The following is a 16,231-nucleotide window of genomic DNA, read 5'->3' as shown; positions in this document are numbered from 1 at the left end:
ACCAATATATTCATAATTATAAAACTTCTTTTAGTTTAATATTTTTGAAAAACTTGATATATAGTTTTATAATCTTATTCTATTTTATTAATAAATATCAATAAAATATTTTAAAATATCGGATATGAATACATTATCCATATCTAAATTAAAGTAGGTTGAATGATATTACTTTTTATTAAAAATATTAGTAATCCCACTTTTTCTTTAAAATTAAATATAAAAGTATTATTTTGTTTGAAGATAAAAAAATGTTTAAATAAAATAAAGTGTGATTTATTGGAAGTGGGTATAGTTTTTTTTCTAAAACAAATGATTGAGATAAAAAAAGACTTTTGCCCTTTCATACAGCTCTCTAGTTATACGCAATCAGTTTCAAGAAAACAAGTGATGTTTATTTCCATATTTTTTGTTCATTGTTTTTCTTGTTTTTATTTTCATTTATTTTGTATTTTGTGCATTAGTATGGCTCTTCTTTTGGGGCGTCAACTTCATGCTAAAACTGCAAGCCGTCTTCCACGAACTTTTTTCTGCTTTCCTTTCTAAACCAATGGTTCCAAATTCGATTATCCACTCCTTTCACCTTTTTTCTTCTTTTTCTTTATGCACCAATCACCACTCACCACATGATAATAAATATCAACCCATACATTTTATTTTCTTCCAAAAACAATTATTTCAACTTTATCAACACCATTAAATTAAAAACAAAACAACAAAATTAATAAATATACAATTCTTTTTCAATATAAAAATGGTTTTAATATAAATCATCACTACCTTTTACTTAAAGTTGTGTAGTAGAACTTTAACTTCAGATTATTAAAATCACACACTTCTGTTACACGATTAAAATAATATTATTCTGTATAACTTAAAAAGAAAGAATAATCTCTATATTCTCAAGTTTCATTCTTGAAAAAATTGGTGAATAATTTGATTCTAATCATACGATAGTAGCATATTCATTTTTACCTTTTTCTTAATTTCTTTTGTACCTTATTTTTACAAAAAAAAAATCAGCATTTTGAACAAAATAATTTTTTAAATAATTATTAAAAAATCAATATATTTATAATATATAGTAATTTTCAATTAAAGGATTTTTATTTCCAAAAATTAAAATTGATAAACTTAAAACCAACTTTTTTCTTCTTTTTTCTCTCTATACTTTATAATATTTAATTTTTCTCTGAGCAAACAAAATTTCGTGGGCTGTGACAGAGAAGCACTAGGTCACGTGGGAGTGAAAAATCATTTTACCTTTTTATCGTTTCAATAGAGAATATTATTACATGGTGTTGACGCAAAAAAGGCTGAGAAGTCAAAATTCGAAAGTTAAATAAACAGGAAAAAAAGAAAAGAAAAAAAGGGCGTGGAAAAAGGAAACGGGGACTAATAGAGATAAACTAACGTGTGTTGTTGAAAACGCGGGGTGGAAAAAGCGAATAGCGTTGCAGTAACAGTAAGAGATGATTGGCGATGTATGATTGGTTGGTTTTTATTCCCTGTTCTCGTTTGTGGAGTGGAGAACACAAGGCCATCACCTCCCTTGCTTTCTTTTCTCTCTTTCTTTCCATGAACTTTTTTTTTTTTAATTTCTCATTAAAAGATTATTGATAATATTAATAATAATAATTATTTTTATTATTATTCATATCGGTTTTATTTAACTGTTGTTGTTGGTGGGGTGAACCGGTGAAGGGTGATCGTAGTTTAAGTGAGTGAGGGAGATGGAATGTGAAGAGTGAGTGACAGGGTGGTGATGATAGTATTATTATGCGTGTATGGAATTCGATGCCGCGATTCCCGTGTCCCGAGAGCACCTTCCTCAAGGTCCTTTGCTTTTTCTCCACACTTTTTTTTTCTTCGATTGTGATGAATAGCGTTGTTTCAATCTCCTTCGTTCGATCACGAGCGTTTTCGTGATCCATGTCGCGCCGATGATCGACGATGGATGATCGTCGCGCTTGTTTTTCTCCATATTTCGTTGTTCTGAGGTCTGATTGCATGATTCTGAGATCTGAGGTGCTTCGTTCCCTGTTTCTGTTTCTTTTATTTGTTTTGTAGACGTTAGGACTAACTTGCAATTTTTTTCTTCTTGGATTTCACTTCCCTGTGTTTGTGTTTTCTTAACAGCTTTCAGAATGTTTGTGTTTATGTTCATGCAATTTGGTTGTTCTGCCTTTTGACTGGCAATAGAAACTGCAATCGGAGCTACTTTTTTTCTAGTTCTCTTAAATTCAATTTAGTAATGAATGGAGTCTAGTTAAAGTTTAGATGCTGTGGAGTACTTTTGTGATAAATTGTTATTACTGAACTGAACACTTTCTAATAATTAATATAGGTGCAATTTATGGAAACATTTATATTTTTTTAATGAAAATTTTAAAACTTAATTAAACCCTTTTTCACTAATTTCTTTTTTAAAAGAACCTAGTGTGCAGAAAGCATGGCAACTTTGGAAAAGCCTTTGGCTTATAGCATTCACAAACGGATTTTTCGTGCGGCTTGAATAAAATTATCAGACTTTAGAAAGTGTTCTCGAAAGTTAAATTTCATTCATATTCATAAGTGAAAGCCGAATTTGTATTACACTAATTAAAGTGACAAATGGAAATCTAGATTATAATGATGTCTCTTATGGAGAAATTGACTTGTGGATATCGTGTTATTTCAGATGCAATGTGGCAAATTAACTTAAGGTCAAGTGAAACAATGGAATCTGGACCTTATCCCGAGCATCCAGGAGAACCAGATTGTTCATATTACATCAGGACCGGCCTTTGTAGATTTGGAGCAACATGTCGATTTAATCATCCTCCTAACAGAAAGCTGGTATGATCCATGCAATGCTTTTGGACAAATTCTAATTATAAGTTAGTTGCAAGTGTAAGCAGACCTAGAGGATAGAGACACACACACACACTTGGGTGAATATAACTTGCATTTGTGTCTGCCTTTGTTTTTCTTTACACATCCATGATCTTTTCACGATTAAATTTATTTAGCTGTTTTCGCCTTTTTTAAAACAATTGTTGCTGGGTTGTAGATGGTCAAAATTATCTGGCTGTACTGTTGGTACTTTTCGTTTTGATCACACATTAACTAATTAGTATAGTTACCTGATAGTTTTTTCCTTTGAATAATATCAGGCTATTGCTGCTGCACGGATGAAAGGTGAATTCCCAGAAAGGATAGGACAGCCAGAATGCCAGGCATGTACTTGTTTCTCAATGAATGCATAAGGTGCTCATTGCTTGTTTATGTGCATGGTCTGTGATTTTTTAGGGTTGAATTTTATATGTTTTCAAATTGTAGATATTGGAATCCATAGGGTGCTTGGAATTTCTTGAGAGAATCCCTCTTAGATCCTCTGAATGTATACCTAAATCTGATTGCAATTCAAACCCCTGATACAAAATAGATCCTAAACTGTTGGGATAAGCGATAAGGATATGATCTATAAGGGACAGGTGATTTGGATCCTTCGTGAACATAGATGCTAGTTGATCATTACAGTAAACAAATGAAATAGCGATATCCCTAGAATGAATCGTCTCTTGTATAAGTTCGCAGTCAACACTGATGTGTTTGGTTAGCCCATAACTGGATACGAGTGCTTGAGAGATGCTGCTGGATTATGACTATATGTCTTTATTTTCTTCAACATAATCTCTTTCTGGAAGACCTCTTGATTATCTCTAGATCTGAATTACTGTAGCTCATTAGCTATCACATGGAAAGTGAAGGATTTGATTTGCAACAAAGGAATATCTATAGCCCAGTCATGATGAGATGGAGTAGCTATCCCACTAACCTACATTATCAGCATAAGTCTGCTGATAATGATCAGAACCCCAACATTTAGATACTTCAGTTTCTTATAAAAATATTGAAAGCATGTTTCTTTTGAAAAAATAAAATATCTCTAAATTTGGTTGTTTTAAACACTCTCTGGAATGGAGGTGGGGAAATGAGATCAAGCTGTCAACAAGTGCAGCATGTAGGCTATCCATTTACTGTACCTGTAGTCTCTGGAATTATTTATACTGATTTATCTGAAACATGGTATATTTTGGGTTGGAAACTTAACAGTATTTTGATTTTTTTTTTCTGTATTAAAATGTTTTTTGCATAAATTTGAGGTAGTTACTAGATCTCTATCAAACATCAGTGCACTTTAGCATTCATCTCTCTGATAATCATTTAAACAATTTACTAGTTAAAGCACACTTTTTCATTTTAAATTATTTGTTTGTGTTAATAACTATTATTTTATGTAATTATGTTATTTACAACCTTTATCCACTTTTCTTATTTGATTTTACAATTTATGCTCTTTGTGGGTATGATCAATGCTAGCATCAACCTTCTACTATTAAGAATATTACAAATCCTTATTCCCTTTTTTATGCTTTCCAGTACTATTTAAAGACAGGAACTTGCAAATTTGGAGCCACATGCAGGTTTCATCATCCTAGAGACAAGGCTGGGATTGCTGGAAGAGTTGCCTTGAACATTTTAGGCTATCCACTCCGCCCAGTTAGTATTGAATATTTACCTCTTATTTATATCTTAGATACAGCTAAGGAAGTATGTGTTTGTTAACTGTGGTCTTTCTTATTGATTGGTAGTGTGATTTATAGCATAATTAAATTGCCTGGCACACTATTAGACTCAAAAAGTTTTAATTCAGATGCTGCTTCTTTCTATTCAGTATATGATAGAATACCAATTGATAAAAGTAGTAAAATATAATATTGAACACTGAAATCACACACAATACAGCAATACACATACTGTCCCACAGACAACACTTATACTACAGCAATACACTTGCTGCTCCCAGAGATAAAAGTGTTCTATGAAGATTATTCTCTGTCCACAAGCTACAGCTAACTTCATGCTACTTAACTGCATGACATACTATAAGATATATAGTCTTTATACCTAATTACTGGCGATTATTATATGCAAATGACTCTCATAAGTTCATAACAACCCCTAACTCTCAGTTTCCATCAGCATACATTTTCTAAATTGTGCTGGCCTTGCATACTTCTATTTTATGTCTAACTTGGAAGTTTTGATTGGTTGTTGATACTGGTGGTTAGTTTTATATTTTCTTTGTTTCTTGTTGATACAGAATGACCCTAAATAGATAATTGCTCTATTTAAAATCTGACACTTGATTGTTTGGTGTTGTTGTTGATATTAATAGTTAATTCTGTATTTTTTTTTCTTGCTGATGCAGAATGAGCCTGACTGTGCTTATTATTTAAGAACTGGACAATGTAAATTTGGGAACACTTGCAAATTTCACCATCCCCAACCAAACAATATGGTGCTTTCCATGAGAAGTTCTCCTGTTTATCCTAGTGTCCAATCTCCAACTACACCAGGTCAGCAGTCTTACGCTACAGGAATTACAAATTGGCCCAGTTCATCGTATATTCCTAGCCCTCGTTGGCAAAGTCCTTCAAGTTATGCTCCTTTAATTCTACCTCAGGGAATGGTTTCAGTTCCTGGCTGGAGTGCATACAGTGTAAGCTCGTTCATTCTTTTATAAGGAAGAAATAGAATGTGTGCTATTCTATGCTTGTGACAAATTGAAAGCTACTTTTGACAGGAGGAGAGTGTTTAAAGTTAAAAATGTTTTTTTTTTCGTTTTCTATAAAACCATTCACGTGCTTTAATCTAATGTCTGAGGTTTTGGGAACTTCGTTCATGAGGACATGGTACACGTTGTAGTTTAGAGTTAAATTCTTGTTATCCTATAAATAAAAGTTAAGTTTTCAACAGAGGGTGAGTTTATGCTTAACTCAATCTCAAAAACCAATTTGGTAAGGTAATGTTTGCATCTCACTTATATATATTATAATTTGACTTTATCCCTAGTTGATGTGAAATCTCTAAGACACCTCTTCATGACAAGAACTGGTCATCTTTAATGTGGGAATAGATATTTATGTATGGTTCCATAGGTGTCCAATAGCCAATGGTGTGATAGTCCCATCAGGTCTTGCTAGGACAGTTCTTTTGGATTTTATATGCTCTAATAGAATTTTAGAAAGTGTGGATTTTGCCTAACTTAGCCTCACAAAGTTGGTATGGTAAAGTGAAGAACGTCACTTATATATTATAATTTATAGTGGATGTGAGATCTTTAATACTTTAAACCCAAACTACTCATGTGTGACGTGGATTTTAGATCTTCTCCCTCTAATCCTTATTATAAGGGGTATTGATGGTCTTTTTTACAAGGCATTTTATAGTTTTTATATATAATATTAAATTTCTTTTTCTTGTTTCCTCCTATAAAATATTATGAGTAGGTGTGTTTTTTTTATAGTAAATATTGACAAAGGAATTTTAAAAGCTATTAACGATGGGGTAAATTCGATACGTTCATATTTAAATAATCAACAAAGTGAGGTAAATTGATTACTTTTATTTGTCTTTGTGATTCTTTTAAAAGGTGTTTTATATTAAGGACGTGAGGGAGTACAACCATTCTGGTGCTTTAACCTTACAACTTAGACCTTTGAGAGAGTTGGTTCATTGCACCATTCATATTTCCTTAAGATTTTCATTTGCCTTTCTGAAGGGCCATTTGACTCTGGCAGTTAATTTTATTAGGCTATTAGGATATATTCACATCCAATGTTCTTGTCATCGAGGTATTTTTGTTATGGAAAATTGATCTTGTAACTTGTTGGAGAAAAATTTTATTGCATTTATTTGTTCAAATAATACATTGGTGTTGTCTATCAGATTTTATAATGAGCAATTATTAATACATGCCTCATGGCAGATACGTACTGAACTGTTTTTATAGATCTTTCTGTTACTAGTATGTACCAACATCCTGATTAAACATTCATTTTTTCCAGGGTCAAATGGGATCAGATAGTTCACAACAAACAATGGGAAATGGCCAAAGCTATGGAACCAATCGGCAAAGTGAACCAACCAATGCAGGATCCCAGGGAGCATATTCTCAATTTCGTTCTGGCTCTGTTCCTGTAGGTTTCTATGCGTTGCAGAGGGAGAACATATTTCCTGAGAGACCTGATCAACCAGAATGTCAATTCTACATGAAGACTGGAGATTGCAAGTTTGGTGCAGTCTGTCGTTTCCATCATCCACGTGAAAGGATGATTCCTGCTCCTGACTGTGTTTTGAGTCCTATAGGCCTTCCTTTACGTCCTGTGAGTTGAACTCCTGCTTTTGGATTCTACATGTCAAGTTTATATTTCATTGAGATAGATTATTTTTTTCACCTAAATATACACTTATGGTAGTTCTCCTAGATTGTGTTTAGTAAGGACTCGAATAAGAACTAGTTAAATTGGCGTGTAGCTTATTTCATTTACTACTTATTATTCTTTAGTATTTAAAATTTTCCATTATTTGAATTTAAATGATCTAATTCTAGCTCGTTTATAGATAGACAATTTGACATTACACATTTGTGGGACTATATGCAGGAATTTTAGGAGCCTGTGCTAGAAACATGGGTCCTTCGATTTAGGGCTTACATATATATATATATATGATGACTAAATCAATTTAGGAGCTAAAGTGAGAAAAGTTGTAATTTGTAAGCCAAAGTGTTGCATATTTAACCATTTAAGGAAGACAGATATACCTTTTGGTGTTCTGTCTTGATAATAAATTTTGTGGGTTTTCATAACATGTCTCTTCTTTAAAAGTTAGGCCACTAACTGGTTTCAAAAGTTATCGACATAGGAGAACATGATCTCATCAAGAGAAGTATAACTTGCTAGCAATCATAAAATGGTTTAAAATAAACACTTCTATCATGACGTGTGATAGATCCCCCCACCTGTGAAAATGTGTTCCGTTTTGAAGATATAACATGAGAAGCTGGGGATATGCTCCCTAACTAAGGGCAGGGACTTTGGGGACTGACTAATATCCTATGGGCCTAGATATCATGTTGGAGACAGGGAAAGGGAAGATGAAATGCAGGATTACATGGTATCAGTTTCTGTCAGGTTTCTATTGTTTGCTATTGACATTTTCATGAAATGAAAGAATCCAAAATCCAAATCACTCTATGTTGGAAATGGAGTATTTTTATCTTTAAATATTAATTAGTATGTCTCAGTTCTGTACGTCCTTCTATAAATGGTTTAAATCACAATAGATGAGAAGACCTATTGTTGAATCATGCAAGGGCATTTGTAGATGTTTGTATCAACATAGATAGCAATTGTAAGTGCAACAATAATCTGAAGCCAACTTAATGATTTGCAATTGTACAAGTGAAGAAAAGAGATGATGAAAATTCTTGAACTTGGCTAGCCCTAACTCTAGTCCAATAGTTATTGAAGGCTTAAACCTTTATAGGCCCTACTTTGGCCATATATTGGGAGAGCTGCATGGTCAGGTAGGTTGCAATGGGAAATTCACGAGGTTAGGTGGATTTTTGTTCAGTTGATGGTGATCCAATATGTAATCTTTGATAGATTATGATATCATCTTAATTTTAGGCTGGATATAACTCAACTTCAAAATTTAACTTTTGAGGTGAGGGTTGTATATGCTTTACCTTTGCCATATATATAGTCAATTTGGGATCTCAACGAAAATATTATCAATAGTATTTCAAGTGTGTAATTCCCCTTTCATGTCAAAATCAAATTGTGATATTTGATGTCATTGGTGTTGATTCCTGTGCTTAGCATCAATATGAATTATTTCATGTGTGTGATTCCCCTTTTATGTCTAAATCAAATTGTGATATTTGATGGCATTGGTGTTGCTTCCTGTGCTTAGCATATCATTCCCAAATGTGTCTGATGTTACTTCTTTCAACTGTGTGAAATGCATTAAAGTATTTTAACTAGATTTATGATTATTTGTTGATTGGAGAGAGAATATATGCAATTATTTATCACAGTATTGTCTTCACATGGATTTGATCTTTTTATCGAATTGGTGCATGCTAATAGAGGTTGTGTTCTATTTTCGTGCAGGGAGAGCCTCTTTGTGTCTTCTATTCACGGTATGGCATATGCAAATTTGGTCCAAGTTGCAAGTTTGATCACCCAATGGGAGTCTTTACCTATAACATATCTGCATCACCTTCAGCTGATGCCCCAGGGCGGCGAATGTTAGGTTCTTCATCAGGAACTTCTGCATTAAATTTATCATCAGAAGGACTTGTTGAGTCAGGCTCAGCAAATCCAAGGAGGCTTTCATTATCAGAGACTAGACAGATTCCTTCTGGTGATGATAACATTGATGAAGAGGGATAATGATGTCTCTTGGAAATGGGTTACTTGCTTTTTACAATTTTTTTCAGGGGAGAAAAGGGTAATCTGTAAATTGATTTTCCCATGCTGAAGGTGTACAGACTACAGAGTTCATGTGAAGCTGATTCTATCAACGTGCTATTTAATGCCGTTGACAGATTCAGTTGTTCTGAATTTCATGCTGTCACATTGTATAAATTTTACAAATATTTGTCACATTTGGTGGAAACCAAATGTGAACATTTCTTCAGTCCTTAAGTCAGTCTATATATTTAATGTTTTCCCAATATGTAAAAATTGTTTTTCTGAAAATCTGTAATGATCAATATTTGGCTCCTGTGTCAATCTTTCTTTGTTGCAGGTTTGAAATTCAGTGCAAAGACTATTCTATATGCGGTCTACTGTGCATAATAGAAATCTTTTTCAACAGCAAACCAACAGTATGATCAATATCCTTTTATTTTTTTCACATTTTTTGTATATTTCTAGTGTGCATACACATATTTTTTTCACACTCTAATCAGAATAGAAGAGCATTCTAATGAAGTCTTATTTGTTGTATGGGTGCATATTTTCTTCAGTCAAAATAAAGGCAACTGTTCTAAAATTTTATCTGTACCTTTACTTTCCTATGATATATTTATTCTTTTTGCAATGATTGATTGTCCTAGATAGAAATCGTTTTGCAGAAGTTGAAGGGAAAGAGTCCAAACTGTGAACTTTGTGGGTGGCAGAGGCCCGCTAATTTATGCTGTTTTGCAGATGCCAAGCCTCAGCGCCAATGCGACTTCTGTTCAGGCTACAAAATACTTAACTTAATGTTTCAATTAATTTTGGTGGGTGGATGGTCCTTTCTGGCTTGGAGTCCGATTATCATCAGTTCACATGCAATGCAATAACTAAATCATGGTCGGGAGTTTATTAGAAGCATCATTTCAGTGGCTGTATATACATGTATTTGATGTGTTGCTCGCTGATTCTAGTATGTGTTATCAATATGCTTACACAGGTACTGCGTCCATTCTTTCTCTTTTTATTTACTGAAACAACGAAACGGTGTAATGATCATTATCACGAAATGCTTTTTTTTGCAGTCCTGTACTATACCCAAATCTGTAGAAGGGTGTTTCACTGCTGTAGTGTGCTACTTTTCTGAATCTGAAAAGAACAAAGAAGTGCTTTCACTATTTTTTAAAACTTCAGTTTTTCGGAAAATATGAAAATTAAAAAACTTCTTTTATCAACTTGTTTTAAAAGTGTATTTTGTTCTGCATTCCTGTTGTGATTTCGCTTTGAGCTAGAAGTTAATAGTTACCTTTCATATTTTTTGGTGGAATGTACGTGATTTTTGGCTTGTGATGAGTTTTCAAGCACACACCGTCAGTTTATATCTTGATATTTCTTGTTGGGTGATAGCATGTTTGGATCAGGTCTGTTTCAGTCAAAACCATGTCCATTTTGTAGTTGACGTGAAAACTAATAATATTAAAAGTTTCAGATTTACATGTCACGGTTGCACGTTTTTACCTGCTTGTGGACATGGAACCAAACAGGTTATTATGAGTCAATTTGCATTTTCAAGTTTCATTGGTTAATAATAGTCCATAAAAATATGCAAGGCTTCTATGGGATACATCCTTTTAGTAGTTGGTTGGGGAGTCATTTGGGCTAAAATCTGAACTGCTTAGATTTCTTTTTTCTTTTAACGGGAAAATTGATTCAGATTGGATTTTTCTTTTGTGGGAAAATATTATTAAAAGTTTAAACCGTTGATAACACTAAACAGATGCCACATATTAACTTCCTAAAGCAAAAGGATAAGCAAATACGATAGATTGCTTATTTGCTATAAGTAATGTTGTGATTGTCACTCTCTAAACCATTCTGTTTTGCATCTAATTTAGTGCGTGCACGAATTTAAAGCTGTGTATGTCCTAAGGAATAAATCAGTTACTCTTTCTTCCTTTTCTATATTTGGTGACATATGGATGCGGAAGCCCCTATTAATGAAATACACTCAAAGGTGGAAAAAAAATGGAAAGTTGACGCTCAAACAAAAACTTTACAAATACAAAAAAAAAAAAGTGTTCTGGAAATTTTTATTCATTATGAATACTTTATGCAAGTCAAAAAGTTTCTACTTTTCCTTAATGTATTGTGACTACTTTATGATTTTTTTTTTGTCTGTTATATTTATCATATACAATAAAATCAAGCAAAGGCGCACATAATGCGTTTCTCATTAATATAAAGTAAAAAAATTTCAAACTGAGTAGTTGAGAGGTTTGTGAAATGTTGAAAATTCAAAGTCATGTGAAAGCGTATATACAGCAAAGGCCTTCTAGATAGAATTTATTCTTAGTTAAAAGATGTCCAAAATTTTGAGATTAAAATGATCATTTAAAGGTCTAATGTTATTTTTTTATCCATTCGCGAATGCATACTTTTATTAAGTAAAAAATTCTAATGGTGCATTTGATCCTCAAGTTTTTCAAAATTAAAGGATTTTGATCTATTATTAATATATAATATAATTACTAACTAGCTTTACATGTATATGAGTGATAATACTGTTAAGTACTTGTTCGCATAAAATATAACAATAAAAGTTAGTTTTAAATTCACTTATTCTAATAACCATGTTGTCGATTACTATTAATCTTAGATAATATATTATCAGTGTATAAACATTGTTTAATTTATAAAAAAAAAAACTGAAGAATGTAAGGTATAATTAAATTTTTATGACGATCAAAATAATACATCTGTAGAATTATAAAGATTAGAAGTAGATTTAGATTTTTTTAAGCATATTAGATTATTATTCGTTGTAATTTTTGCTTGTGTGTGGAAAGGGAAGTAAGGAAGGAAAAAGAGACTGGAAAGTGAAATTATTTGGATGGAGGGAAAGTGACTGGATATTAATGAAAAACTTTTGGTAGGTTTGACTTATAGGAAAATTAAATTAAATTAATTATATAATATCATAAATGATCAAAATATTATTAATTTAATATAAAAATGGATATTAACTAATACTTAAAAACAACTAATTGTTAACTAATTAATTTATTAATTTATTAAATAAAATTAAAATTGTAAATAAATTTATATATTCTAATTGAATTTTTATCAAAATTCCTTTTGGATACGTTAAGAATGTAAAATTTTTATGTTTTTTAAGTTGAATGTTTCCATTAACAAAATGTAATATTTCGACAACTTACTTATTTCAATGTTTTAAAGTATGTGATGTGTTTTCGTTAATATAGAAATGATACTGAAATTAATATAAAATAAAAAGTGATTCTTCTATTCTATTATATTTGTTATATTAAGATGATCATCTTGGTTAACGTATTGTTTGCATCATCACTATTTATAAAATATTTTTGTTATTTAATATATTTTTGTTATTTTACACATTTTTAATGAAAATAATATAAATTAGTATGATATTTAATTAATTAGAATATCATTTTATATTAATAAAATAAAATACATATTTTTTAACATGTAATAAAAAAATAAAATAAAAATAGTAATTATGTTGCAAAGTAAACAAAACAGTAGTAATCTAATTAAAAATATAAAAATATTAAATACTCAATAAATCAGAAAAATGTAATAAGTATTATATTAAAAGTATTAAAAAATAAATTATATATATTTATTGTAAATGATCGAGCTCACTATTTTATAATCCCTACCAAATAGCAAAAGACCATCTTATAGAAACAATCATTCCCAATGTTACGTAACCCTCTATGCCAGTGCCAAATTGCATGCTCTGGAACTCAAAATCCATTGGGATGAGAATATCTTTGTGAAGACCCGTAAGCTTGATGCAGATATAGATATAGTGCTTCTGTTCAACCCAATAAATATATTCAGGTCCACACTAATGTCTTTTGTTCTGTTTCTTTATTACAGCACCGAGGACACTTATTTTACTGCAAAATGCTTTCTCTTTTTAAAAATTCCTGCTTTTATTAGGTTTACAGACATTCACACATTTGGGTAGAAGAAAAACCAAAAGGAGTTTACACTTAACGTCAGTGAGGTGGAGAGAGAATTTGTTTCATATTCACAGTTAAATAATCTCACAGTTTCTCTCTCACTTTCTCTGTTTTTCTTGTGTTCTCTTTACCTCTTCAGACCAAAAGGGACACTGCCTGTGCTGTGGCCTCTGTTTTCAAGGGAAACCCTTGTTCTTGTTCCTGTCCTTGCCTTTTTTTTTTCTAGCACCATCTTCCAACTTCCAACACATAATTAATTTTTTTTTTCAGTATTCTTAGTCTCTGCTCTTCCCTTGTGCAATCTGCAAAACCAGCTATTCTGTTTAGTTATCAAACCAAGCCCAAGCTCAAATATTATTTTTTATACATATAAATAGGCACCAAACATACATTTATGATACACCAAAGTGAAGCTCGTCCACTCAAGACAAGATTATCACCGGCCCCTTTCCATTCACAAACCTAAGAGCAAGAAGCACCTGTCACTGAACAACTAGCCAACCAACCATGATGCCTGTTCATGGTCTCATCATCTCCCTCATTTTTGTGTCCATTTTAGCCAATGAGGCAAGCTTGGTCCAAGTGAGTCTTCTCTCTCTCTCTCTCTCTCTCTCTCTCTCTCTCTCTCTCTCTCTATATATATATATATATATATATATATATATATATATATATATATCTCTATTTCACACACAAAATTAAAAGTTTTCATTTTTTTCAATTGGGTTCTTCGATCCATCCACTTTCTTTGGTTCCCCTTGTACTGTTTCCTGTGAATTTTCTCTTGGGTAGTGCTGTAAATTGAAAAAGATTGTTTTTTTATGATTAGGAGGCAAATGGGTCATTTCCAATGGTGCCCTTGATGGAGGCTGGGAAGATGGAGATGATGATGATGATGAATGAGAGCAGAAGAAAACTAGGAAGCTTCCAGATATGTGCCTTGTGCACCTGCTGTGGTGGAGCAAAAGGGGTTTGCTTGCCCTCTCCTTGTTGCTATGCCATCAATTGCAACATTCCTCATAGACCTTTTGGCTTCTGCTCATTCACACCCAAGACCTGTAATTGCTTTGGATGCCATCTTTAGTCCCCCTATATAGTCTTATAATAATAATTTGAAAAAAAAAAATTGAGGGTATCTTTAGTTAATTCTGCTGCAAGTGTGAATGGGAAAGTGAAGTGAAGAAGAATATCTGTTCTTGGTTAGTTTGTTTATTACTATTAGTTATAATTATCATTTTGGGATTGTTATTTCCAGGAATTCTTTTTGCTTTCTGCTGTGCTCACTGGGATTTGTTAGAGGTGCCTGGAGATATAGCACATTGTCTGATTTGTCAGAATAGCAATATATGATATAATTATATGTAGTACATGGGGAATCAAGAAGACGTTGTCCCTTTATGTGGAGATACTGGGGTTCATGATAATTTTTCACTTTTTTGAATGATTATAGTAATGCAAGTGCTCAGTGAGGCTGTCGTTTGGCCAGGACCATGATTCAACTTTACAACTTATTCTCATTTTGTTTACACGACTTGTGCTTTCCTTCTTTAAGTGTTTCATTTGTTTATTTTAACGATAAGATGTTCCAATGCAGATTGCACCATTGAGGGCTTTTTTAATTCAATATAATAATGCTTATTTCTCGTATCTATCAGTAGTGTTTTTCTGCTTCCACTACAGCCTTTCTTCACCCTGCAATTACCTTCACTACCCCCACAGTATCTTTGCATCAGATTATATCACTAAGACTTCAACAAACATACACTCTCATTAAAAAATGTTCTTGTTCAACTAATCTGAAATCGTTATTAGTATGACTTTTGAGACAGTTATTATAAAAAGCAACATGACGGAATGTGATAGAGTGATAGTGTTAAGGACTTTTGCACTATCAATGTGTGTATGTGTTATTAATTCTCAAATTTAAAACCTCTTATCTTAGTAGTAGTCATAAAAGCTTATTCTTGGTCTGTGATTTGTATCTTTACTACCACTGGTACACTGGTTGGATGCAAAAAATGAAAATTTATAGGCAAACTTGTAGGCAAAGTAAAACGGTGGCCGATGGACCATAAAACTGTGATGGTTATCAATTAGGGTGGTCCCAGAATTGATAAACAGGGCACCCTTAGAAGGAGACAACAGGGGCAGATGGGTTAGCATTTTATACTCACCTTAGATAGAGGGCACTGAGGAGTGCTAATTTGGGTGAAAAGCTTCCATGTTGATGAGTCTTAATTGTTGGTGGTGAAGATGGATGTGATGATATTAATGCATATTGGTATACCCAACCGTATACTATTATATTAAGGTGGGTGGTGGTTGGGTTGGAGAAGGGCAATTAAGCCTTTGCCACAACAAACCTACTTCTGCATTTCCAAGTTGTTGGTTCTCTGCTGTCTAAGCCACATGCATTAACACACTCAAACTTGGTCTTTGTAAGCTCTTCTATTGATGCATTTCTAGGATTTCTTGCTTAATACCAATACTACAAATTCTATAATGTTTATAGATGGTGTATCTTTGGTGGTGAAGTGGAGAGATATAATATCATTCAAACATGAGTTCAATCAATCTACGTAAAGAATTGAATCATTTTCAACTCAAAATATCAAGACACTGAGTTTTTGTTCTCGTAAAGTATTTGATTTTATTTTTTTACTTAATGTGAAACTTAGATTCTCATTGGATTCGTAAAAATAAAACTTCAATCTTTATTATTGCTGGGTCATATGAGGATTTGGAGTTGCATGAGAGATTGCAGTGAGTGAACATTGTTTGAGAATCTTTCTGACCTCATCTTGGCCACAACCCATGTGCATTTGAAAGCATACTTTAAGGATCAAACAGGAATGGGCTATGGCTGAATCATAATTTTGCCTTTTTTTTTTCATTATGAGCCAGCAAGTTGGTTGCATTGCATCT

The 16,231-nt window shown here is 32.5% G+C and overlaps 2 protein-coding genes across 2 annotated transcripts; both read left to right on the top strand.

The window, feature by feature from the left end:
• The first annotated feature begins 1,428 nt into the window (after positions 1-1,428).
• On the top strand, positions 1,429-9,584 carry LOC124826391 (zinc finger CCCH domain-containing protein ZFN-like). Its single transcript, XM_047299217.2, has 7 exons — positions 1,429-1,836; positions 2,681-2,838; positions 3,156-3,218; positions 4,426-4,545; positions 5,258-5,548; positions 6,897-7,214; positions 9,009-9,584. Exons 1-7 carry the CDS (start codon positions 1,788-1,790, stop codon positions 9,288-9,290), a joined length of 1,281 nt encoding a protein of 426 aa, XP_047155173.1. The 5' UTR covers positions 1,429-1,787; the 3' UTR covers positions 9,291-9,584.
• A 3,478-nt stretch (positions 9,585-13,062) lies between these two features.
• Positions 13,063-14,834, top strand: LOC124826394 (ubiquitin carboxyl-terminal hydrolase). The gene is made up of 2 exons (XM_047299218.2): positions 13,063-13,888; positions 14,136-14,834. Exons 1-2 carry the CDS (start codon positions 13,814-13,816, stop codon positions 14,388-14,390), a joined length of 330 nt encoding a protein of 109 aa, XP_047155174.1. The 5' UTR covers positions 13,063-13,813; the 3' UTR covers positions 14,391-14,834.
• Positions 14,835-16,231: the final 1,397 nt, after the last annotated feature.

The sequence above is a fragment of the Vigna umbellata genome, chromosome 4 (assembly GCF_029865625.1).
Source record: "Vigna umbellata cultivar VRB3 chromosome 4, Vumbellata_1.0, whole genome shotgun sequence".
NCBI lineage: Eukaryota > Viridiplantae > Streptophyta > Magnoliopsida > Fabales > Fabaceae > Vigna > Vigna umbellata.
The sequence above is the reverse complement of the archived record's forward strand: the minus strand, read 5'-3'. Positions and strand labels throughout refer to the sequence as shown.